The sequence below is a fragment of the Lissotriton vulgaris genome, chromosome 5 (assembly GCF_964263255.1).
Source record: "Lissotriton vulgaris chromosome 5, aLisVul1.2, whole genome shotgun sequence".
Lineage (NCBI taxonomy): Eukaryota > Metazoa > Chordata > Amphibia > Caudata > Salamandridae > Lissotriton > Lissotriton vulgaris.
The window spans coordinates 1,288,901,278-1,288,927,617 of record NC_141693.1 but is presented as its reverse complement, the minus strand read 5'-3'; the positions used below and the strand labels follow the sequence as shown (position 1 = coordinate 1,288,927,617).

The 26,340-nt window shown below is 41.3% G+C and overlaps 1 protein-coding gene across 2 annotated transcripts in view; it reads right to left on the bottom strand.

Moving 5' to 3' along the window:
• Nucleotides 1-26,340, bottom strand: part of CACNA1S (calcium voltage-gated channel subunit alpha1 S) — a 548,608-nt gene that overhangs the window by 173,167 nt on the left and 349,101 nt on the right. For both annotated transcript variants that reach the window (XM_086923168.1, XM_086923169.1), the window contains exons 24-29: nt 15,286-15,432; nt 11,886-12,087; nt 7,283-7,441; nt 5,714-5,824; nt 2,546-2,629; nt 526-585 (exon numbers count right to left, since the gene is read on the bottom strand). In XM_086923168.1, the coding sequence (XP_086779294.1) occupies nt 526-585; nt 2,546-2,629; nt 5,714-5,824; nt 7,283-7,441; nt 11,886-12,087; nt 15,286-15,432 (763 nt within the window). The remainder of the gene's footprint in view (nt 1-525; nt 586-2,545; nt 2,630-5,713; nt 5,825-7,282; nt 7,442-11,885; nt 12,088-15,285; nt 15,433-26,340) is intronic.

The following is a 26,340-nucleotide window of genomic DNA, read 5'->3' as shown; positions in this document are numbered from 1 at the left end:
TGTTTAACCCAATGGGAGACAGCATGATTTCAAGGCAACTACAATCCTTTAGGGGCTTGCATTGTTTTTCTTGTAGTTGGGCCTTATCCATCTTAACCCTGTCCCATGGACCCTACTTAAGAAAATTAACTTTGCTGCACACTTTTTTTATGTCACAGAAGTCGAAGTAGTCCAAGCTAGTGGTTGTGGAATGGACTGAAATGTTGGTACGACAATTATAGGTATATTTAGCATTTCTAGCTTCTTTGATGATTTATGTGTAATATGTCTGCAAAGTATGTGTGTGGTGATATCATTGGTGTCTTTCACGTGTGCTTTAGTGAATGCTATTTTTGCAAAAGGATTATATTGTGAGATAAGCATCTCAGACCAAGTTTATCCGCATGCAACTGAGAACATTCAACACAAATGCAAGTTTTAAAACAGTACCCAATCTTATAAAAACGTTCGCAGAACTGATGTCATAATCCTACAACTTGGACGAAAGGCAGAAAACACAGAATAATTAAGATAGTTGGTAATTACAACAGCCGCAGGGCATCCTCCGCTCAGGCAGTACAGGCCCCCCGTGGGTTCAAGGATAGTCTGGAAGGGAAAAAGAGATAAAGTAAGAGAAAGTTATCAGCTACATATCACGAGATTCTGAACCAGACAGGATGTCAATGAGACGGGGTAGGGAAAGGGAAAGGTAGAGAAACAGAGGATAGAGAATAAAGGGATCGGGGGATCATGGTTCAATCCCCGGAACCGGCGGCAGATTAGCCCAGCACCATGTGACTCTGGGCAATAGCTTGCTTAATCTTGCCGACGGCCCCCAGCGCCTAGAGACCCTAACGGGTGATGGTTCGCGCTTTACAAATGTGGATTATTATTATTATTATTATTATATTCGAGCAGACTTTCGTCTGGTATCTCCACTTCCGGGTCAGTGCAGCTCCGGAGAAGATGTCTAACCCAGAGATACTGTAAGTACTGGACTCTCTAGTTCTAAATGTATTTTGGCCACTGTGTGCGACAGGAACCACGTTTGTTCATCTGTCCATACCTTCAAGTAAAAATCAGTTTACAGGTGTGTTATGTCATTTAAATGCCTTCTAGTAATAACCACAATCAATAACCCACGACATTATGCAGAAAACATCTTTTAGGAAGGCTTACATTACAAAAACACCTTCGGCCCAGCAATGTAAGAAATATTGTATGAATGTTCCAAAATCTACTATAGGAGGTAAGATGCCTTAGGGCTGCATGCCGCCAGGTACACATCTACACATAATATGGGTAGGTGCACAGATCTGCTTGTTCTGGGAGGCTGTCAGATGCAAGATCTCCCAGCCTTGGAGGAGCCACAGGAACTGAACTTGGTAATGCTGGGCATATGGGGAGAACAAATGTTGGAAAATACTCCCTCCTCTTTTGCAACATGGCTCTGATGATTGCCACGTGTGATATTATTCTGAAATGAGGCTACACCGTGGCCCGACAGTCGGGCGGTGGGCGGATAACATGAATTGGTACATGAAAGCGGAGCAACAGACTTACCAATGACTACAGCACTCACTGAGCTTAGTATAACACGTCTCTAATCTTCTACGTGCAACCCAGTGGCGGCTCCTCCGCTAAGGTGGAGGAGCAATGCCCCACTACCCTGCAGCAGCAAAAGAAAGTAAAATGATAATAACTAATGTTATTATCATTCTATCTTGTCCTCCTGCAGCGGCAGCTTGCGTGAGGGTGTGGAGCTGCAGAGCAGGGGAGGAGTGGTACAACCCTCCTAAGTGCGTAATAACTTTTTGGTCAGCCCTCTCGGTCCGCCCAAAACAGTCATGTGCACTTCCCCTCTTCTCTATGCAGGCTGCATTATAACCTGCGTGCAGAACATGCCCACCCCTCCAGACAGTGGCTGAGTGCCGTGTCACGGCACCCAGATCAACCACAATGCAGCATTGCAGCGTTGTGATTGCTCAGGGGAGCCTGACTGTGCTTCTTGTTCCTGGAGTCGGTTGCAGGAGAGCAGGAGCAGAAACGCTGGACCCGGCGGCAAGGTAAGTTTGAATTGGTTTTTTTTCATTGCGCCCCGCTTGCCTTCCCCTGCATGTACCCGCCCCGCCACCCATGAGCTGAGTCAGCAGACACTGGTGCAACCGCGAACGCAACATTCTGAACCTGAATTCACTTCACTACGCTCTAATGCTCACATCGCATTTCTACAAAGTCCAACAGGAGCCACAAGGATTCTGTCATTACAAACTCACACAACACTACAAGGTCATAGATGAGTTCCCCCACAGTGGAAGGCTGCGGAGGACATGTGGAAATTAAGAAAAAAAGGAAGTCACACAGTTAAAAAAAATGCAGACGGATCTGTTGTCTTCCTAAAATGCATTTGCTAGGTAGGTTTCGATAAATACAACATAACGATGTCACTCACAAATTATATCACACTTAATTTATGAGATTCAAAAGATTTTCATTATTGGCTTGCATTAGCATGACATTCTACTGGCAAATTGTGATACACAAGCTTAACCAAACATCCACTTACGTCAATCTCACTCAGGATGACGTCAATGATGCTGCCAACGACGATCAGAAAGTCGAAGACATTCCAGGGGTCACCAAAATATCCCTAAGATGAAGAGGGGAGGAGACAAGAGGTGAAATAAAACAATTTAAAACTACCACTATAACCCTCCTGTTTTTTTATTGTTAAACATATGCTTTCATATGTGCTTTGGAGCTGCAAATCACTTATTTAATTAATTTAAAAATTTTATATAGTGCAAACATGACCCTAGAGGGTATCAGACTGCTTTACATACGAGTTACGGAACGCATAAGGTAGACAATTGTGCGAGAAAAGCAGCAATATACACAAATAACAACAGGTACGTAGTGCCCTCATAGCCTTAAATGGCTTTACTCTCTCACACTGTCTTACACACTCAATTGATTTGCTTCTGGGATGTACCTTTGTGCAATGTATTGGCATGGCGCACCTGGAGTCGGAGGCTAGCACTCTCCACTGAGGTGCATGATAAAGCCGCTGTGCACCGGATCCTACATATAGCATAGACAACAGCAATGGAACCTTCCCTCACATACAGAAAATAAGGATACAACCATTTGGGCTCAGTAATCACCTACACGCATGTATAAACACCCACCCACCCACACACACACACAAACGCCGCTACACACACCAGACACACACAGGAATTGCAGCTTTATGTCACACACAGGAAATAAAGCATGGGAATCATGAGTGGCATCGAGCTTCCTCTTATACAGCAGAGGTACCACATGTAACACAGCAGTGCGGCCTTCCTCTCTTGTGGTAGAGGTAAAGGGCAGGGCAGAAGTACGAGCTCCCTCATGCACAGAACAGGTACGCCAGGAGTATCAGAATGTATTCTGCCTGCACAGAACAGACACAGCACAAACTGTAGCAGTGGACACTTCCCTCAAACATAAACAGACTTCCATATGACGTAGTAAACCAGCTGCCTATTACTGCCATCAAATAGTAAAATACCAACAAAAGCCTAAAAAATGGCTTTATGCCGTTGTATGGTGAGTGCTCAATCTGGCAAAAAGTTATTTTCCTGAAGAACTGAAAAACCTTGCATCTCTCCTAATTTAATTTTCTTATTCTCTATTCCTGTGACTATGCTTTACATGAAATATTAAGAGTATGAATTTCAAATGTCCCTGCCTACAAACAATTATGTAAAGGACTTAATACAATCGTGATATTTAGATAAACTAAAAATATGGTGTAATGGATAAAAAAAAATTCTGTAATTTTCTGATTTCTTTTTGGATATAACTATCAGTTACAATGCAGCCAACTTTTAGGTTTTTCTACAGGTTTATTGTGTTTCTTCTCTTCACTCTCAGCCCTGATGAAGGGGTGTGTCCCCCAAACACTTGTTGGCAGTATTTGTGTAGAATCGTTGAGATGTTCTAATGATAGAATACAATGAAGCACTTTGTATTCGAAAATAAAGAAACCAACTGAAGTGGAATCTGCATGTGAGTGGGGCTTTTTTTGTCTTCATTATTGCCTCCTGGAGGACTCAATGAATTGATAACGCACCAGTGGGGCAGTGGTCCAGGAGGAATTAAGCCGCCGGGCTCTGTTCCTTATTTACCTTATGAACAGTTTTGACGAAAAACTGGGTAAACACACACAATTTCTAAAAATCTATGCTACATAAAAATCGAGATTTTTGTCAAACAAGAGTCTGGTCATCCAGCATCCCCACCTAACCTCAAAAAATAAAGTATCCCGCATGTGTGTGCTTCAACAATGGGGCCCGGGGTTGGGCAGCACCCAGGGAAACACAAGGCTGATTCCTTTTTAATAAACTATAGATGCAGGCAATGCAGGGTGGTGTGGCTTGCGTGGATCTCATTACATTTTCCTACACATAATCATATACAATGTCACATGATGGCTACAAAAGTCACACATTATGCACATGTATGCACCAGACATGTTCCAAACAGCAAAAGACCAAATTTCCATATCCACACTTCACTCGATCAAACAGTAACCAGGCAAAGAGTGATTAGGAAGAGAACAAGATCTCAGTAAAATCCTAAGAAAGTGGCAGCAGTGGTTGGGCCCTGGGTCAACAGGTAATCAGGGAACCCTACAACCACTTGGCATTTTTGAAAACTAGCGATTCAGTGGAATCCATGGGGATGTGACATTCATGGATCTCACCACTTATTCCTACCCAGAATACCCTTTATATGTTAAAATGTGACTTAAAACCACAATTTACCCCAGTTTTAGTGCCTCAATACAACCGAACTTGTGACCCATGGCAAAACCTGGGGTGAGCACCGGGGCTGTTCCTGGCCCACAGTGCAAAGATGTGACCTCTACACCCTTTGCACTGTGGATGTAATGCAGAGGGTGTACATGTCATGTAATTTACAACAATTCAGTTAGAACGTGCACTTTTCACTATCACCGAGCAAACGAAAAACATTGCCTAAGGGTAAGTGACATATATTTTTAAGAGTAAGTGGTAGCACAAAACATCATTACCTCTTAAAAAATACGAGCAGAGCATTTTATTTATGACAGTATGTATGCTAAGCGTGCATACATTTGGCTCGATAGCAGCCTGTGCTAATGACTTGTACACGTTGTTTGAGAAATGAACATCCTGGCAATAGGTGATCTAATTGGACTGACATGGTTTCTTGGGATAAAATCATTTTGACCTCTGCAGTTTGAAATGCTCCCGGAATCCTGGATTCAAAAGTCGCCCTAACCACAATACAAATGCTGTCATCAGCATAACCCATCCAAGATTCGTGGAATGAAACGTGCAGCTTCCTTGCCAAGGGGCTGCCGCCGCATGTTGTTAGACGTGCAGTTTTTCCAACTTAGCACTTTGAAATGACTACCAAGAGGCGCAAGAACTAGACCACTTCCCTCAACCCTTCCCCCCATATTAATAAATAACAACTTCGGGCACATCCAGATTTAAAACTGGGTTCTCTGAAGGGCGCAACATTACCATAGAGACCAACATCTGTTTATACGTGTGCGCTGCATCAATGCTATAGCACCAATAGAAATGTTACCATTGAGGAAGTGAGCACCTCTAGTGGCAGAGCCAGGGATTGCTCACTTCTCAGCTCCTACTGCACGCGTCAACCACACTTGACTCTTTCAGATTCGAGGACTCACCTTGGCTTTAAAAGCTGTGAGCTTCAGCACCATTTCCACAGTGAAGAGAACAGTGAATACTACATTCAGGATATCAGAGATGTGGTCGACCTCGGGAGACTGGCCATAGTGCTGCAAGGAAGGGAGGAGAAAAAAGGGCTTACGTGAAGAGACATCATGGATGTGAATGTCCACACCAAAGGCTTGCAGTGGACACAGAGGGTTGGTTAACCTATGCCACAAAGCTGTCGAAGGAATCCTCATGCACCAGTTTTACAATTGCTTTCAATCATCTTGTTCTGTGAGTGGCAGGGGCAGTTCTGAGAGTCACTGTTTGTCTGTAATTTGTTTTTTATCCAAATCAAGCAGTCCCTATGCTATTGTCGCTCATGTCAAGTTGCTGTTTCATGTGTGTAGCTTATATCTTAGTGTGCGGCCACTATGTCCAAACAGAGAGAAATGATGTGTAGTCCTTTGTGGAATCCTGACCCCTTAAGTAGAGCAAGGACCACCAGGGAGCGAGCAGTCCCTTGTCCCCATACGTGGCACCACATGTGGAGCAGTATGCAATGTGAGCGGGATGATGAGCGGGATTCCCATGTCTGAGGGTGGGTGATGGCAGTGTGCCGCAACCCGTGTGATAAATATATCTTTTTGGGGAAATATACAAGCATGGGGGTACAGTTCTAAAACAAAAAGGGAAGCTCTTTCCGTGGGCCGGGACCCATCCATGCCTTCAAGAACTAATCTCAGGTAATAACATATGTATACATCTAAATGGAAAACACGCACAAGACCCAGTGACGTCTGCATCTGCACAATAATTTAGGATAGTGGGACCAGTTTGACACGAGGCATCTGTGTAATTACTTACTCCGGGCTTTTCAGCCTAGTCTATCTCCTGGTCCCTGTAGATTGGTTCCTCTCTGAACCGGGGGCAGTGCAAGTCATTGTGAGGGGTGAGGCAATGCTGCAGGACCTAATGGTCTATGTTACGCAAATAAACTTTACTCTCTCTTTCTCTGACTGGGCTGCAACTACTTCAGAGTCAGGGTCCTATCCATACTTACATCTCACTTTCTTCCAGAAAAAGAGCTCAGCATTTAAGGAGGAGAAATGTGGGGCACTGTCTTCGGCCCAGACCCACCAGGATATGAACTTAGCCCAACTACTAGCTTGAATCTGGAATCTGGAATTTGGGTACTACCCCAGTCTGGGATCTAAACTGGTCATCTTTAGATCTTTTGATCTGTGGCCCTTTCCTGATCTGGCTGTGACATTAGGTTGTTAGCATGATACTGAGGAATTATGCAAGCATCCTGGGTGGTGAGCTTGATCACAGTTTGTACAGTGGCATAACAAAACTTGAGTGCTCCCCCATCCCCCTTGCAAAATACTTCGAGGGCTCACCCCCGGACCAGGTCAGAAGCTCTTAGTTGCCGCCCATGCAAAGGGGGGACCCTGGATCTACATGGCTGCACCACACAGCAGAAACGTTTGTTATGGCAGTGAGTTTGTGTTTGCATTTTTATTTACTCATGGTGTCAGCAGCTTTAGTGGAAATCATTCTTGCAGTTTCGGATTCCTTACCTGCATAGCTAGGCAGATGGTGTTCATCATGATCAAGGCAAACATGAGATACTCAAAGTAGGACGACGTGACTAAGTACCAGACCTTGTACTGATGCGGATTCTTGGGAATGTAGCGCCGCAGAGGCCGCGCTTTCAGTGCATACTGTACGCATTGGCGCTGAAGAAAGAGAGTACAGAAACAAATATCCATGTTAATTCCTCGGTTAGTTAGTAGATCACCAAAGAAGTCAATTCACAGCTATCCGAAGCATCGACCAGTTCTGAAACCATACGTCATCCACTTCATTACTAAACCATGATGCAAGCCATTACTATGTATCATGGAAATAACACGTCATGCTGAAGGATAAGACCAACATTGGGTGGATGAGTAGAGAGAAAATTAAATGAGAGATAGTGCTTTAAGAAAGTAAACTCCTGATTACCAAATACAAGCTGGTGAAAATAGAAAGTAAGCAATGTTTGCTAATCCTAAAAATTACCTTATTAGCATTAAGGATAAATGGTGGTGTTCACAATCAAAGGCCGCCAGGTTTGCAGTCACAACTTTTTGATTGTCACTTCCATCCAGCTCTGGCATCCAGCCAATCAGACAAACTCAGTGGCTGGTAATGGGACACACTGATGGACAGATACTGATAATACAACACTATTTTTTGTAGATGTTATCTTATATTTATTTCAGGATTCCACACAATATATATATATATATATATATATATATATATATATATATATATATATATATATATATATATATATATATATATATATATATATATATATATATATGTATATATATTAAGTTGCACACACAAAATGCAAACGGGAAATCTAGTTCATGTGATTCAAATAGCCAATTTGGATTACTGCTCTGCTGTCAAAAGAATTGCAACAGTTTAGATTTTCTTTCAACGCCGAGATTGGCAACATTGGAGACATCTGCCGTCTCAAAATCTGTTTAAAATTAACTCAATCGATCACTGGCATCGATGATGAATGCTGGCCATAAGAGAGAGAAATCAACATGGCTAGTGGATGTATTAAAATTGCTCCAGAAATTCTGGGAATACCAAATGAAGAAAGAATTAAAGAAGAAGAAGGATTATTACAATATGTACTGAAATGTTTGATATATGAGCTGCTCAGGGTTAATTGTGTAACTTACATTTGAGGAATTTCCTCCTCAGAAATTGGGAGTGATAGTGGCCACTCCTCTTTCCCTAGAGCACTAGATATGAGTTGAGAGTGACTAAATGGTACTTTAGTGTCAGCGCAACAGAACAACCTTGCCACATATTTTTTCTATTTCTTTTGTAGTAGATTGAATTTATAGAGTAGGTTTAACACATATAAACAAAGAAAATAAATTGCAGAGTGGGACAGTGTAACTGTTTGCTGACAGGGTTCTGCATTTACAATGTTTTATTTTCAGACACCGGGAAGGATTCACTAGTAGATGCTTGCATCAAGGATTGGCCTACAAGGATGAGTTTGTCAAGTGTGCTTATTAATGGTCTAAGAGCAGCACTGTCATTGTGAAATCATTTTTATTTTTTGGGGTTTATTTCCACCACTGAAAGAAAGATGAAAAACTGTGCTTATCTTTTGTATTTGTGTAGGGAAGCTAAAATATCCTGCAAATCAATTCAGTGGCTGTCCATTATGGGAAATAGTTTTCAGATAGACCTCTTGCCTGTGAATTCTAAGTTCTGCAACCACTCGAAAACATTCAATACGATGGCTTACCTACATATACATTGCCACTGTGTAGTTATAGTTAGGTCAGAGCTTCCATAGGAAGAGTGTTTTTTGCTTCGCTACTAACTTTGGTGCTGTCTGATAAATCTTCATGAAACTTTCTAAAACTTAAGTTCGTCCACTTCAGCTCCTCCAAGGAAAATTTAGGGTGCCCAATCAAGTGGGGTCAAAGAAAAAGGTGGAGATCCCAAAAACATTGATTTCTCATGCTAATCCCTGTAAGAGAATTATGTTGCAGCTACCATAAAATAGGCTGAATAGAATTACACCAAATTTGGCAGAAGGTTTAAACGTTATCCAGATTTCATTAAATGCTGTTTGAGAAATGTGTGTTTAAAATGGTATTCATTGTGGCCATGAAGGGGTTAAAAATAGGTATATCTGGATAGTTGGTACCACAAGAGTCCATTGATATAGTTAAAAAAAAACAGGGCTCTCTAATGGGCTGAGGGAGCTTTTTCTCACTGGCCTTATGCAGCGGAGGGTTGAGCACAGCGCTCTGGCCAGGCACAGCAGCCTTTTCCGCAGCTGTGCAGGGGCAAAGACCACTGGCAAGTGTGGGGGAAGGAAGGCCACATGTAGGGGGAAGCCAGAGGCAAGGAAAAGCGGCTAACCCCCACCTCTGTGCATGTGGGTGTGAACAGTGGGGTGACCACCCGTAGAGGGGCCATAGGCCAAGCACAGCAGGGGTTGGCTACCTGCAGGGGTTGTGAGCAGGGCCTGTTCTCTGACCACTAAACAAAGGTTGTGTGCAGAGTGGTGTAGGTCACCCAGATGTATTGGGTAAACATCAGGCTGTATGGCCAATCCTCAGCTTTGCAATGGTGAAGACCCTGAGAAGGGGGAGTTGGCCACCTGTGGGTGTGCATCCGGTGCGAATCTCCTGCTGTGCACTGCAGGGGGTACATAAAGGGTAGCGGATTGGTGACTGAGGGGGAGTTGAGTGTGTGGGATTGGGTGCAAGGCCTGCTAATAGGTTAGGCCTTGTCCCCAGCTACTTAGTCAGGAGTGTGACTCATTTATTTTTCTTTTGAGTAATGTAGGTACCATTATACCTCCAGGGTACCAGGAAGGACATTACTTCAATAAAATGGACAACATTTACCAAAAAATGCATACAAAGTAGATTTAAGTGGAACTAACACATAACAGAGAAAATGGGAAAGATCTGACAAGAGCCTCTGTGTTAATTGTGTTTTGTACACGCTTATAGGTAAAACTAGATACATTCCTTTATGTTCTGTAGGAAAATTCTTCTGCTCTGGCATGCACTCCATCCCTTCTGAATATACTAGTCATGCAAAAGTATTTGTTACTGTGGTATGTGGAGCTCATGCCGTAGTATCGGAGAAATGGCAAAATCACCTTATTAACAAGCTTCAAAGATTTCTCAGTGTTTGGAAAAAACTGATTGGACCACTGATTATTTTGCCTTTGGCATTAGTTGGAATAGACACAGGCAGTGCGGGGCAAGAGATTAATTACCTTCCACAAGGTTTCCTTCATTTGACTTGAGAGAGCTACCCCTGTCACTGTGCCCACATCATTTCCTCCACAGTGCACAATCATGACATTGTGATGCTCACAATTCAAAATGTTTTCCACCATAGGCAGTATTTGGTGCCATTTCATCCTTCTCTGGCCAATATAAGTAAGGTCCACTTTTAGAAACCCTACATCTTTGTCAATGGCACAATATTTGGCATACTCACAAGTCCAAAAGACAAAGTAGTGGCCCAGAATCAGACACAAACCATGATTCTGGTATCCTAGTGCAATACAGAGAAGGAGTCTGAAGCAGAATGAGAATGACCTGCAGTAGTAATGAGATTTGCCTTTACAAAGAGCAATGCAGTTGCTTGCCACCTACTGATTCAAAGTGAGTGAGGTGTACACGTACTACAGAAGAAGTAAAAACAGCAGTTTATCTGACAGAAACGTTTGTGGAATCCTCCGTTACTGACTGTGAATATATGTTAAATGAAGTCGGAAAGTAGGCCTAAAAACGAAGCAAAATCTTTTACTTGTAGACACCTTCAGAGCTTTAACTTTGTGCAGTCTGTGTGAAGATTGGAGTAGGTGAGAAAGGAGAATCCAAACTGAAACTTAAGTAGCTTGCCACATGCCAGAAAGCTTACATCAAAGAGAGCACACAAGCATTGGCTTTAAGGTGGGAAAGCCCTTACCGAAGTTGAATACTACATTTAGTGGTTAACCTGTCTTTTTATAGCATTCAAAAAATATTTTATGCCAATTTTAGTGTTCAATGGTGTTCTTTTTGAAATTCTAAAATTCCAGGAACTGCGGTACCACAATCAGTATTTCTGATATTACCACATATTTTGGTTGAAGTTAAACCAAAGTCTATAAAGGTAAGCATATCATTACACCAACTGGAACATTTCAATTTAAAATATAGTATGTATATTACGTTTTTCATAGGAAAATGCTGATATAAAATGGAAAAATGTGTATTTTAAGATAACATTCTCTTGTAAATGGAGCCTAGGACCATTTTAACTTATTAAAATATTCTGGGAAAAGTGGGCCGACTCTGAACAAGGAAAAGTACAGGATTTATCTTATGAGTGGGCAATAACTGAAAACTGAGAGAGATGCAAAGTAAATGAATCCAACCAAATGAACATTTTATTTTAGGATAGTGAAGTATTCCCCAAGATTGTTTATGACATATATATCTTCTCTCTGTCACTTGTCCATTTTTCACAAAATGGTTTTTGAAGTAAATTTTAAATGTTCCTCTATGATGCTTGCTTAACGTGCTGTCCTTAACGCGCAGCTCATTTCGTGAGCTCAGAAGGTTTTGTGATAGTCCTTACCTGATTCTTGTCCAGCTCGCAGTTCTTGTACTCCTGCTCTCCCTGCTCCTGGAAAGTGACGATGACAAAGCCTACAAATATGTTCATCATGAAGAATGCAATAAGAATAATGTAGATGATGAAGAAGATCGCCATCTCCACTCTGTAGTTATAGATGGGGCCCATGTCTTCTGTGTGAGAATCAATAGCCTTGTACAATATCCTGCAAGTAAAATGTAGACGTGAGAATTCTGTCATTTCTCCAGAATGTTGTAGTGTTTAAAGGGTGAATCTTCCTGGAGAAAACTGCTGAATGTGGGAACACTGTTCCTAAATTGTAATGCAGTGGCTTATTCAGTATTCCTTCATTTTTAATCAGTCATCTACTGCTGTATCATGGTTGCCTAGATGCCACCCAGAAGTTTCTTTCCTGACCTCTCACTTCTCACTCTTCTGTCTAGTAAAGATAGTTCTGCCCTCTCACCCTTTGCTGGATCTATTTCTGTCTTCTTAAATAAACCAATACTATCCCCTCGATGTCTAGGTAAATGTATGCTTTCTCTTCTATGGCTAAATATACTCCTCCCTTTCCCTCCCTGGCTGGATAATTGTCTTCGTCTCATTCAAACCCATATAAATGCATGATATTTCACCCTTGAGTAGATACATACCTACTATCTGACCAACAGATTGGTGTAAGTGTGCTTTTTAATGCCTTGATAGCACATTCATTATCAATCACCTTCTGCTGAAATCACCACAGTTTACTCACCCCAAGCTAGATATACTCGATTTCCCACATCTGTTGATGAATACATGCCTGTTCTCTCACTTCTGGATGGTTACTATAACTCATGCCCGCCATGGACAGTGTTGTCATCCATGATGTCATTTCAGAAGTTGCAGCATTGTTATCAAAGATGTCACAGATAATATAGTACATCACAACGCGATCTATTACATCGTGTGCTTTTAGAAAGCGGTTGCCACAACTACTATGGGCCTCATTTATGAAAAGTGACGCATCGCTGCGTGAAAACAGCGATGCGTCACTTTTCACTGCGCACTCCTTTCGACACCAATGATGCGTCATATTTAATGTATGACGCATCATGTCGCAAGGAGTTACAGATACGTCAGTATTACTGACGTATCTGGAAGCGCAAAAGTGACGCATTGCTGGAGTGTGTCACAAAAGTGACGCAACTCCAGCAATGCGTCCTTTCACATGGGGAAAGCCCCATGTGAAAGGGCTTGCGTCAGTCTTACGCCTGCTGTGAGGCAGGCACAAGATTTTGACGCAACAGCGTCCTAAAAGTGACGCAGTGAAATCTCATAGATTTCACTGCGTCACTATTACGAGGCTTTTTGCGGGGGAACGCCCCCCTCAGCATACATTATACCTGACGCAGGTATAATGTGGCGCAGGGGTTTAAAAGGTGACGCATCTACCTAACAGCGTCACTTTTTAAATATGGCGCAACAAGGCGCATGTTTTACGCCGCAGATGCGCCACAAAAAGTGACGCATCAGCAGCGCAAAACTGATGCAAGGCCTCATAAATGAGGCCCTATGTTGTTAGTACTTGATGCATTTAAATCGCAAGTCAATACAACGACTTGCAGTAGGGGGCGCGCTGGATTTAGGAAAAGTATTATTTACTATTCCTACTCCAGTTTGCACAACAGTGGGGAAGGTGTTAGAATCTATTTCCAATACCTCAGCTTCCCCTACAGCAAGTCGTTGTAATGACTTGCAATGTAAATGCATCGCGTAAGAACAATGTGGTCGTTGTAACGACTATGTTGTAATAGTACTGCAATGTAATAACAGCATTGTAAACTCTGTTTCCCGTCACAGAACATGTCATGTGTGATGTAATAAGTGAGGTCCTTAGCAGTGCAAGTCAAGGGAGTGAGTTATAGTTGCTTGAGATAACTATAACAGGTGAATTAAACTGGTTTTGTTCACTTAAAATCGTATGGTTTAACTGACATTTTCACCTCACAAGACAGTCCTTTTAACCATTGTTTGTTTTTGTGAGTTTGTACGTTTTTTGTAAATTTAGAATAAGATAAATACAAATCCTAACCATAACTTCATTTTAACCTTTGTATTTTTAGTGAATTTCCATGCTTTTTTTAAACTGAAAGTAAGATGTCCATTGCCTGCAGCCAAGCCCTACACCCAGCCCCGTCTGCACCATCTCCCAGCTGCTGCTGCTACTGACTATGTGATCTAACAATGTAAAGGGTGTCATTTTAAGTAACAAAGACCTACTGACTTTGTCAAAGGGTCAAAATACAAAAATCAGTGTGCCTATTAGCTTTCTGAAGAGATCAGCACATCAACATTTATAAAGTAGACCTATTGGCTTTGTCAAAAACCACTAATAACTATAATCAAATATATATGTTGGAATTTCACACATTGCAATGTTAAACAGTGATTGTCTCATTACATTTTTATGACAGCATTTTCAATATATACATCAAACATGTGTATGAGTCTGTTTTAACATGGAACTAACCTTGAAGGGGCTCTGCACTCCAGCTGAAGAGCACACAGCTCCAACTCAGAGTGCTTTAAATAATATGGTAAACTCTTCAGGGGGTCATCAATTTAATGGCCCAGGAGACTTACTGTGTTTTTTAGGCCGAAGCCTATCGTAAGACTGCGCACATGCGCAGTCTCTCTGACGAGATTTAGTGATATCAGGTGAGATTCACTAGCGGGCTTTAAGCCCTGCCCCTCTTTTCCATTAGCTGGCGTCACCGTTCATGCTAAACGGTGGCCAGCCATTGGAAAAGAGCTTACAGTGACGTACACTTTTCTCTTTATTGGAAGGCCCACTTGGACGGGCTTGTCCGACTTACTTCTGCTGTAAAAGGTTTCTAATCTTTATGGGGCCATTAAAACAGGAAGCCTTAATTATAATATGTTCTAATATTAAAAAGCTATAATTTGACACATATTTCTAAATTAAAAATGAATATGAACACAATATGAAATACAATATATAAACACTCTAAAAGAATATTAAACACTACAATTTAATAAGAAATATTTTAAACATCATTATTATAGTAAAATATATACTTACTCTCAAAATAAATTGGTAACTTGTTACTCCACATATTCTCAACAAACCTTTCTCAACAAAATGCTGAAATAATTAATCAGGAAGAATACCCTTCTGAAGGAAAAAAGTATGTTCTCTTTGCATTTGAGAGATACCATTACATCCTGTCACCCTAAGCTGACTGGATTTTCAGCTATCTAGATACATATTTTACTACTCCAGCTTGAACATATTTCTGTTCTTCGCATAAACTTGGCTTACTATGTGCATCTTTCTCCTATTAAGCTTGACATCCACCCATCTGCTGCATACTTATCATGTACACAAGTTTATACTCACTGGGGCCAGCCTTCAAATGTGGACATTGTAAAGAGTGACATCATAGCCGAAAGTACGTTGTCAAAGTGGAATTTATTGTGCACCCATTGTCTCTCGTGTACCTCTACTTGGGTTGGGTCACCATCCTTATAGACGATAAACTCCCCTCTGAAATTGAAATAAAAAAGGGATCAGACAGCCATCATGCATAGCTATCATTATTTTAGCAAGTTATGAAGGTGATTACATTTCCTTTGCATGAAGCAATTCAGCTGAGCTAAAGTGCAACATTTATACTTATGAAGGACCGGCCAAAGAGAAAACCTCACTGTGCTCAGTGAACATATATATTTGCCATTCATGTCATCTTTTAATCTTTAAAAAATTACAAACACAGAATTTGGAACATTATTTGCATTGTACCTTCTTTAGAAACTTGCATGAGTATGGTGATCCAATTTCCCACCAGTAAAGCACCAGGAAGCTCCCAAAGATTGCAGCGAGTATAGGCTGAAACCCAGATGAATGAGTGGTCCATACATTTGTGCTATCCACTCATGAAAAGGTTGTAGATGTGAGTTTTCAAGATATTATATATATAGGAGGAACGAAAAAGCTCAGTATTCCTACCTAGCATTGATTGAATGATAGGCCTCATGGAGTCAATATTATTTCAAATATGTTTTCTATATATTGAAGTAGAATGGTCACTATACCTTCAGTACACATGGTTTTATTTCCAACTAACCTTCCTACCCCTGCTCCTCTAATTTAATAAGGTCTATTTTTGTATCTCAAGAAGTTAAAGTCGATCTTTTGATCAGCTTGGTGCTCTGAAGTCATCTAAGATTACAGTCCATCAATATCCATGCAACGCGCACAAATAGCAACTCAAAGGAAGAAACATTGCTGGACAGCAATGTAAAACAAGAAATAGCAAGAGAAAGTTTTGCACTTATGACACATTTGTATGCAGAGGTGAACCATAGTACTGAGTTATGACTGTAGTCATGTTTGAAACAGTACCAGAAGAAAGGCTTGACTATGTAACCAACAGGTTTACTGCCTCATCTTCCTATTTCTTATTCGTTATCGTTATTTTGCCAACCAATTACAATTATGATGGTTATGTAGATATGACAGCCTGGTTTTCATATAGCTAGTCTGTCACATATTTGCCATTGTTTTATACCTTTTGTACAAATCAATAACTTTTTCAAATAAATGAATCTTTTAGCAGTAAATAAATACATTCTATCTCGAACAAGGCAGCAATGTTTGTGACCTCTTGCATGTTGTTGGCCACCCATGGTGTTTATGGGGCTGATTAGGACGTCTGGGGATAAAATCAGAAACCGGCCCACCCAACAGTCTGTCGGCGGTCCCGACATAGGCATTACAATGAGCCGCCACCACGGCAGTCGCAATGCCTATATTTTGCATTGTGGCGTGTGCTACTGCATGTATCGCTGCACTATGTGACAGGTACCATGTGGTGCCTCCCTCATAGTGCAGGGATACATAGAGGGGCACCCATATCTGGGTGCAGGTGACAAGGGGGGCCCGCTACGGGCCCCCAAAGTCACTTTCCGCCTGCCTTTTCAAAGGCAGGCAGAAAGGGACATTGTAATCCCGATGGTGGTGCCTGCCAGACACCGCCAACATTGTAGGGAATACAATTCCCGCCGATGCACCGGTGGGCTCAAGAAGCCCGTCGGATGCGTGGCAGTCGGTCTTTCTGACAGCCAACGCACTGCCCGCCATCTTAATGTGGCGGGCGGGGATATTGTTTAGGATGGCAGTGAGACCACCACCGATGGTCTGTCAGTGGCGGTCTCACCGCCATCCTAATCGGCCCCTAGCTGTCTCTTATTCAATGAGTGTTCTATATGTTATAGTTGGAAAATCAGTTGAATGTAGATGGTGAGCCAAATTATACCAGATTCCTGGTGATTTTATCCATATACTTGTTCTTGTGATGAAATGACTACGTGAGGAATAAACGAATGAACTATGAATGCTGCTCCTGGTCATCCTTCCAGCATGTGGCCACAAGTCATTTCAACATGTTTATGTATCTATTCTCAGAGCTTATATTGGTGAGGGAAGAAAGAAAGGCTTGTATTACATTAGGGATTCAGATGTTATAACACAGGATTTGCTTGCTTTCTGCATTAGAACAATGCTAGAACTAGGCAGAAAGGCCAGATTAGTTTTACTGCAGAGCTACATTCTATTGTATTGGTTGTCTTCTAAACTTATTGGGTCTGATTCTCAAAGTGTGAGGGAGAGGAGAAGACTACATGGGCAGAGATGCCAACCTTTAAACTTGGGAACAAGGTTTGAGTCTTGGTGATGGCTCAACAACGTGTGATTCTGGGCAAGTCACATAAACCACACCGTGCCTAAAAAAAATTATAATGTATTTATCCATGTGCAATGCAGCTGCTGCTCATGTAACATGCTCCACTACTTTCCAGTTGAGTTTACGTTATGTAAAAAATGATACATGTGCAGATTTACTTATGTGCATATTTACTCCTACACCTAGGTGTAACTCTCCTCTTTTTTGATAGTCAGCGTTTCCAAGTGAAACAAGCAGCTAGGAGTAACCTTACATTTTTAGGCCTCCTGGTCTCCAATGATTGCACTTATGAACATAAAGTTTCCACAGGTACATTTAAGGATGTATTTTATTTTGGCTTCCACATATTTGGTGGACATGTCCACCATGAGAATAAAGCCTCTGTATTGGCGATGGAGGTCTCTTTCTGAGAAATGTAATAAAGTATATTATGTAAAAACAAATTAAAGCATTTTAATGTATAATGACCTCACTGTTAATGAAACAGATGCAAGTACAATTGTAGTAAACCATCATACATCTGAAATTATATATCACATTACTCTTACTATCTTGACAGAGGTGACTAAGAATATAGTACCGTTTACTGGTTAGTGTATGTGATATTGTTTAACTTCATTTTGCTTTTATATTTGGTATAAATAGTGTGAGGTCATTAGCATTGCATTTGGTGTGCAAGTTATGGTTTGCATAGCTGCTGTGAGAGTTATCGATTGTGTTGTGTTCCTAACCACAACTTGCAAATTTCACAGGTTTTCTGTTTTAAGTTGTAACCATAACTGCACTTTAACCGTGTATGTTTTAAGTGAACTTCTACATTTTTTAAAACATGTAGTAATGCGTTTTTACCAAAGCTAATCAGAACTTCACTTAAGCCTTTGTTTTTTCAGTATTTTTTTTAATTATATACTAAATGTAACAGTTCACTGCAACCAACCAACCATGAACAGCTAACTCTTTTTATGCAAGGCCTTTTGCTGTGCATAAGGAGCGGTGGCCAAAGGTGCTAGCATACAGGCAGTCTTTGGTCACGTGCAGCATGGAAGGGCTGGGCAGCGGCCAGACTCAGCTCCAGTAGGCTGCATGTGGCTAATGTAGAACTAGAGCACTAAATACTTGTAAAAACTTTTTGATTTAAGAATATTGCAACATGTTTATGCATATATTCTTGGAGCTTATACTGGTGAGGGAAGAAAGGAAGGCTTGTATAACATTAGGGATTCAGATGTTATAACACAGGATTTATTTGCTTTCTGCATTAGAACAATGCGAGAACTAGGCAGAATGGCCAGATTAGTTTTACTGCAGAGCTCCATTCTAGTGTATTGGTTGTCTCCTAAACTTATTGGGTCTGCTTCTCAAAGGTAAATGTGCGAGGGAGAGGATAAGACTTAATGGGCAGAGATGCCAACTTTTAAACTTGGGAACAAGGTTTGAGTCTTGGTGATGGCTCAACAACGTAACGTATTTATCCATGTGCAATGCAACTGCTGCTCATGTAACTTGCTTCACTACTTTCCAGTTGAGTTTGCGTTATGTAAAAAATTATGTATGTGCATGTTTACTTATGTGCCTATTTACTCCTTCACCTAGGTGTAACTCTCCACTTTTTTAATAGTCAGTGTTTCCGAGTGGAACATGCAGCTAAGAGTAACCTTACATTTTTAGGCCTCCTGGTCTCCAATGATTGTACTTATGAACATAATGTTTCCACAGGTAAATTTAAGGATGTATTTTATTTTGGGTTCCACATATTTGGTGGACATGCCCACCATTAGAATAAAGCCAAAGCATTGGTGATGGAGGTCTCTTTCTGAGAAATGTAATAAAGTATATTATGTAAAAACAAATTAAAGCATTTTAATGTATAATGCCAGAATATGGGGTTGCATACATGTTTGTGGCTTCATCAATGGTGAAAGGTCACAGAAAATAGGATCCTTTGAGTTTTCCGAGATATGGTACATTTGAATTGAAAATCATTGATAGATTGGGAGAAAAGCTAAATGAAGTGAAGCCACCACATAGACCCACACAGTACAAAGCATTAAATGCTTGGGAGAAAACATCACATAATGAGGAAAGAGAGGAAAACCAGAATAGAACTACAAGAGCAGTGCGTATTTAAGCAGATGGTCAACAGAGGTGGAAAGAAAGCCATAGTTTAGGGGACTAGACAGTACCAGGCTATTACTAGTAAAAAACCTGAGAAGTAAAAAAATAATAAAGCAAAGGGAAATAAAGATGAAAAAGATGGAAGGAAATCAGATTTCGATAGTGATTCAGGGGATGACATTTTGAATGCAGTTAACCACGTGTACAACACCTTATGCGGCCCAGGTAACAGACACTGAAGGTGTTTTGACATATAATGCGACAATGGCTGAAGCTCCTGTTGACTCAAATGTGATTCAGACCAAAAGACCATTACAGATGACACAGCCTAATGTACAACGTGTTACATCTAATGTGGTGCCTGACTGAGTTGAGAAAGTTCCTACAGGGATACCCCCAGGTGTTACCACCTCTATTGTTACTGGCTGTATGTCGGAACCATGCAGGCATTTATCACACGCTCCTTAACAACGCGGTCAGAACCACAAATTCATGTTTACAACACATTATTTTACCAAGCAAGTCGTTCCAATGACATGCCTTAGTGAAAGTGCTGGACTCTGGAATAGTATAATTTATTATTCCAACTTCAGTCTGTGAAAGAATAGGGAATGTGTCGGACATAAAGTCTAACATCAGTCCAACAACTCACTCAAGGTAAAGCAATGTGTTGTAAATACGTTAATTTGTGGTTTGAACGGCATTGTTAAGGCATAGCATGGTTCAAACCACTGCTGTAAAGGCTGTTTCCCTTTGTAACTGTACCAGCACCTAGTACTATGGTTATAAAAGTACAGCCATTGGAGATTCCAAAACAGCTGCTCCAATCAATATTGTTCCAGATGCTGTAATTCCAAGAAATGCTGCATGAATGCCTGGGGCAGGGTTTATTCCGATATCGCAGAATTCACAAATTGTTGCTTGGGTACCAGCACAAACTGTTCAATCATTGACGGAAGGGAGAAGGTTTGGCTTTATGGCCCCAATACCACAGGGTGAGACTAACCTATTTCAGGATGGGATTTTTTCCAAATGGTTTTCAGAAACTGCAAACAATAAAAAAGCAGGAAACACAGAAAATCAGGTTCCCCTTGCCGACTAGACAGTGAAAGAAAGACGGCTAAATGTTTTGAGATTAAAAGTAGAGCTAAAAGAAATAAGCAGAGGATGTTTAGGTCTTGAGCATGTGAATCAGTAGCAAAGAAAAGAGCGGATATATTTGAGCAAAGACATTACTAGATGTGCAGAAGTTACTTATGATAAACTTATGATAAATAAGCCAGAAAATATAGAGTCAATCTTTTAAAAAGTGTCCCATTGCATAAACGTATCAGGGTACCATTGGATGATAAAGCTAGTGAGACAATGCGTTCTTCAGTAATGCGATTACACATTACTGAACTAGTAAAATGCATTCATAAATGGAGTGATGGTGAGAAATTAGAGAGAAAATGGGAACAGAAGAATGAGAAGATACAGAATCAATTAGAGCAAGATGAAGCAAATAATAAGACATCATCAAGTTCCCTAGATGAAGGAGGAGTCTCAGCTTTTCCTTTGAGAGAAATACCAGGTGGAGGGTACGTTCATGTACCCTTGGAGCAGAGGTGATCTTACAACATTTACAAATAATTTTCCAAAGTTGAGAGAGAAGCATGTACAGTGGCATACCTAAGTTGACTGATTTGTCAAAATTTTGAATGCGCTATGGACTGACTATAATACATTCTTTGATATTGTAGTGCAGAGTGATTTGTGGACAGCTTGTAGAATTGCTGTACAATGGCCACATGCAGAACCAATGAGAGATGCCCGTACTAATGCACCATTTCCTGTTATAATCAATTATTATAATGTGATTTCATTTCTGAAATGAAAAGTTACTTCAATACATACTGATTGGGTAAAGATAAAAAGAACCTCAAAAGAGCCATACGAATCAGTGCATGACTACTATGAGCGATTGCTTCAGGTATTTCAACAACACAGTGGACAGGAACATCCCAACAAGTTTGATTTGCTGGGAGAGCAAACCGTTAGATGAGATTTTGATGTATGTAAAATAATGTAGCAACGAACAGAGATGAATCAGAAAAAGCACAAAGAGAAGATCATGCTTGCCCAACTAGGTTGGCAAAGAAAGGTTTGCAGAATCCACCATTTGCAGGAAATCCGAGCAGGATGCAAAGGGTTGGCTTGGAGACTAAGGAAATCAAGACGGAATTGGTGCTTCACACTGTAGCAGTAGAAGTGTTCCGATAGATACGAAGTCTGGTGTGGATGTTGCAACACTGAAGAGAACCCTTGTCATTTTTGTAATAAAATTGGGCATTGGACAAGGAAATCTAGGCTGATTCCAGATAAAATGTGCAGAAATGGTCAAATGCAAGGAGGAAATCAAATGAAGAATGCATATGTTCAGCAAAGGCAAGTACCAATGCAGAAAGGTATTTCAATGAGGCAGGTTCCACAAGCCCCAATGGTCTCACAGAATATGGAAACTCCTAGATTTAATATGAATCAGATGCCCAAGGCAAACCAAAGCTCATTTAAGTACCAGAATCAGAATTAATTTCAACATTACCCTATTTAGATAAGGAAAGTTTTGGCTTCAACAATTCCCACCGACAGTGCCCGAGGGGGCCACTGATAATGCCTGAGGGAGGAAGGAAGACTGTTTGCCTGGCGCAGCCTTGGAGGTAGAGCAAAGTGGACCATTTATAGAAGGACACGTTAATGGCCACCAAGTGTCATTTTTGATTGACACCGGAGCTACCAGTTCCACTGTTAGAGCAGCAGAAGTACCGGACCTACCCCTCTCTGGAAAGAAAATCCAAGCTGTAGGAGTTACAAATAAAGAGATACCCGTTCCAGTTTTAGAAAAGGTCCCTGTAAAAATAGGTTAGATGAAGGAAAACCATCAGTTCGTTGTTTGTGATTCTAGTCCTGTAAACCTATTATGGAAAGACCTGTTGTGCAAGTTAAATTGCACTATTTACTGACACCAGAGGGTGTCCAATTTCAAATAAATGATGAAGATGTTGAATTGAAAAGGGCCCAACAAGCAAAGGCTGTAGGATTGTTCCCAGTAAGAACAGAAGAAGAATTGCCTCCTGATATATAGAAACTGTAGTCCCAGATTTATAGCACTTCACAGGGAAAGTATAGGACTTCAAAGGGAAAGCTATTTGACTGATTAAAGATGTAGAACTTGTTTGAGTCACAGTGAAACCAAATGCTGTATATCCACGATATACACCGTACAATATGACCCAAGAGACAGTTACAGGAATAACTTGGCCTGGGTGGAGCTTGTGGAGTTTAACTCCACGAAGTTCCGCATAGTTACTGAAAAACTCTGCGAGATTCCCCGGAGTTCCGCAATCGGGCAGAGAATGGATTGTAGGCAGATGTAAATGTGAGGCTGCAGAACACAGATTAATGTGCTGATGCTCACCCGGCCCTCTTAAAAAAATAATTGCATGGTTGTGTATTGTGCCTATAGAGTTACTATCCCATATATCTGAACAGTCGAAGGTGATAGAGTTCATGCAAAGGTGTACTTTGTGATGGGTAAGGTAGGCAGCTCACCTTTTTCACAGCTGTTCATTGTTGACACTATGATCAGATCCGTGTGCCCCATGCCACCTGAGAAGTGGATCTGATGTTCTAGGAGTCAGACAGCATTCCTGACGCAGTGCTACAGTTCTAAATGGTTCTGGGCAACACTCCAGTCACCAAGGTGCATTGTACCAAGCTCAGTGCCCCACTCCTTGCCTGCGCTTGTATCCTATTTTTTCAGCACATGCCTCCCCAGAGACTTGCACATGCAGGGCAGGGCTCACGAGGACAGGAGCATGAGGAAATGTCTGAGAAGGTGAGGTATCAAGTATCATTTGGTCCCACCCTAGAAGCAGTTTGTCACTAGAGGAGTTCCTGGCAGCTCCCGGTTCTGCATACACTTCTCTTGGTTGAAGAACAGTCAGCATCAGGTCACTAGTCTGAGGAATCGGGAGTAACTCAGTAAGCATCTCAGCACTCGGAGTCTATAACCTGCTCACTGATGAAAGACTGATGCATGCAGCAGCTAGATAGTATACTATGCCAGGGCAAACATTTTACAGTCTGGCAACCAATGAATGGCAAACTCATGTTCAATCACCCAATCCTGGGTCACAGTTCTGCCTCTGAAACCGGCTCTTACCTATCAAATATGGCATGCCAAGAGCTCCCACAGCTTGCCCCTTTCTGAGTGCACACCCACTAGTCCCCACCCCACAGGACCTGCCTTTCATTCCCTGTACTCCAGTCCTGTGTTTATTACTACTTTCACAACGGGTAAAGAGAGCAGAAAAAGTATGTTGGCGTGAGCACACCGATAAACTCTGCTCTGCCAGCGGTTGGCAGAATATTTTTCAAAACTCTGAAAACTTCACCAGCGGAGCGGGGTTTACCGTTCACCCCTAAGAACAACACCAGTAATTGAAGACATGTTGAGTAAAGGGATCCTAAAAGAGATTTGCTGAATGCCCTTATAAATCTCCAATCATGGGTTTGCAGAAACCTAATGGTAAATATTTGATTGTTCAAGAACTTCAAAACATTAACAGTATTGTTTTTCCATGTTGCCCTGTGGTGCAGAATCTAGCCACCATCCTTTTCTGAATTCCACGCACTGTAGATTGGTTTAATGTTGTGGACTTGTGCCAGGTTTCCTTTTCGTTCCATTGCACAAGGACAGCAGTTCTTATTCTCTTTTGTATTCTGACAGACAGTTTTAGAATGGTGCAGAGTTTCACAAGGATATTCAGAAAGCCCATCCATTTTCAATCAAATCTTGAAAAAGAATCTTGAGCTATTGCAGATGTCCTGCGGATCTGTTCCCATGCGTTATATATCAATGGCTTACTTGTGGCATCAGATCAAGGGAGTGGCCAGAAAATTAAAGAACCCCCCACCTTTGAAATAAAGCTCTGATGGCACAAAGCAAGTGCACACTTCTATCTACCTGCTGATATCCACTAATTCACCTCTACATTCATACATTCATTCTTTTTTGCATGCATCAATCAGTCTTTTCCCATTCCATCAATTCATCTTCTATGCCATCCACTGCACCATCCTTCCACTCTGCCATCTATAGATCTATGCCTCCTTCCATTCCCTGTGCCATCCATCCATCTATCCATCCTGCCATCAATCCATCCACCCTACCATTCATTCACCACACCACCCATCATCCTTCCATCCACTCTACCATCCACCCTACCATTCATTCACCACACCACCCATCATCCTTCCATCCACTCTACCATGCCTTCAATCATCCATCCACAATGCCATCCATTTGCTCATCCTTTCACCCACTCATCCATCCATCCCTTTACTCTACCATCCTTTGACCTTTCCATCCATTTATCCATCCCCTTACTCTATCATCCGTTGACCTGTCCATCCATCCATCCTTCCTTTCACCTGTCTACCTACCTATCCATTCAATCATTCATCCACCTACTCATCACTCTATCCTTCCTTTGAACCTTCCTTCTAGTCATTATTCCTTTTTTCTTTCCCTTTTCAATTTACTCCACTTTTATTTTTCCTTGCCTTGATGCTGTATTGCTTCATAGTGCTAATTATGAGAGTTTGTCTTGTGAGTAGCTGACAGAAGAGGCCCAAAAAGAGCCCCACCCCCGCTGGAGCTGCATCAGATACACAATAAGCTTGCAAACAGGGTACAATTACGTTGTTGAATCATATGGATGAGAATGGGCATAAAGTGTCTCGAGGTAAACTGCAATACTATCAAAAAGAAGTCCAAATCTTGGGACATTTCATTAAGAAAGGAACGAGAAAGGTGTCACAGGAGAGAGCAGAGACTATTCACCAGTCAAACCAACCCAGAACACAGAGAGAAGTCTGAATGTTTTTGGGAATGGTTGATTACTGAAGATAGTGGATACCAAACTTTTCCTTAGTGGCTAAGCCTTTACTGAGACCGACGAACAAACATGAGCCTGATATGCTTCCATGTAACAACAATTGCTTGAAAGCTTTCCTAGAGCTGGGAGACTATCTATGTCGTGCCCCATTACTAGAAACGTGAGATATTCACATTGATTTGCAGTGAGAGGGAGGGCTGCATTCTCTCAGTGCCTACTGAGATGAATGGAGATTCACGGAGACCTGTGGCTTATTTTTTGACTACCGTGGACCCTGTAGTTACAGGACTGTCTGGCTGCCTTGAATCGGTAGCTGCGGTTGATGTCAGTATTGAGTGATGTGAAAACATAGGGATGGGAAATCCCTTAACTGTTATGGTCCCACACTCTGTAGGAATATTACTCACTTGAACGAAAATACACTACATGACAAACAGCAGACTTAAAAAGTATGAACAGCAGATTCTTGCTGTTGAATATATCATTTTAAAAACATGCCCAATTTTAAATTCATCAACTTTGTTACCTGTGAATGAAATTGCCAGTGATGATGATGTTGAACATGGTTGTCTAGATATCACTGACTTATGCACCAAGCCCAGGCCAGTCATATAAGATGAACCTTTAAAAGAGCCTGAATATGTAGTTTTTGTG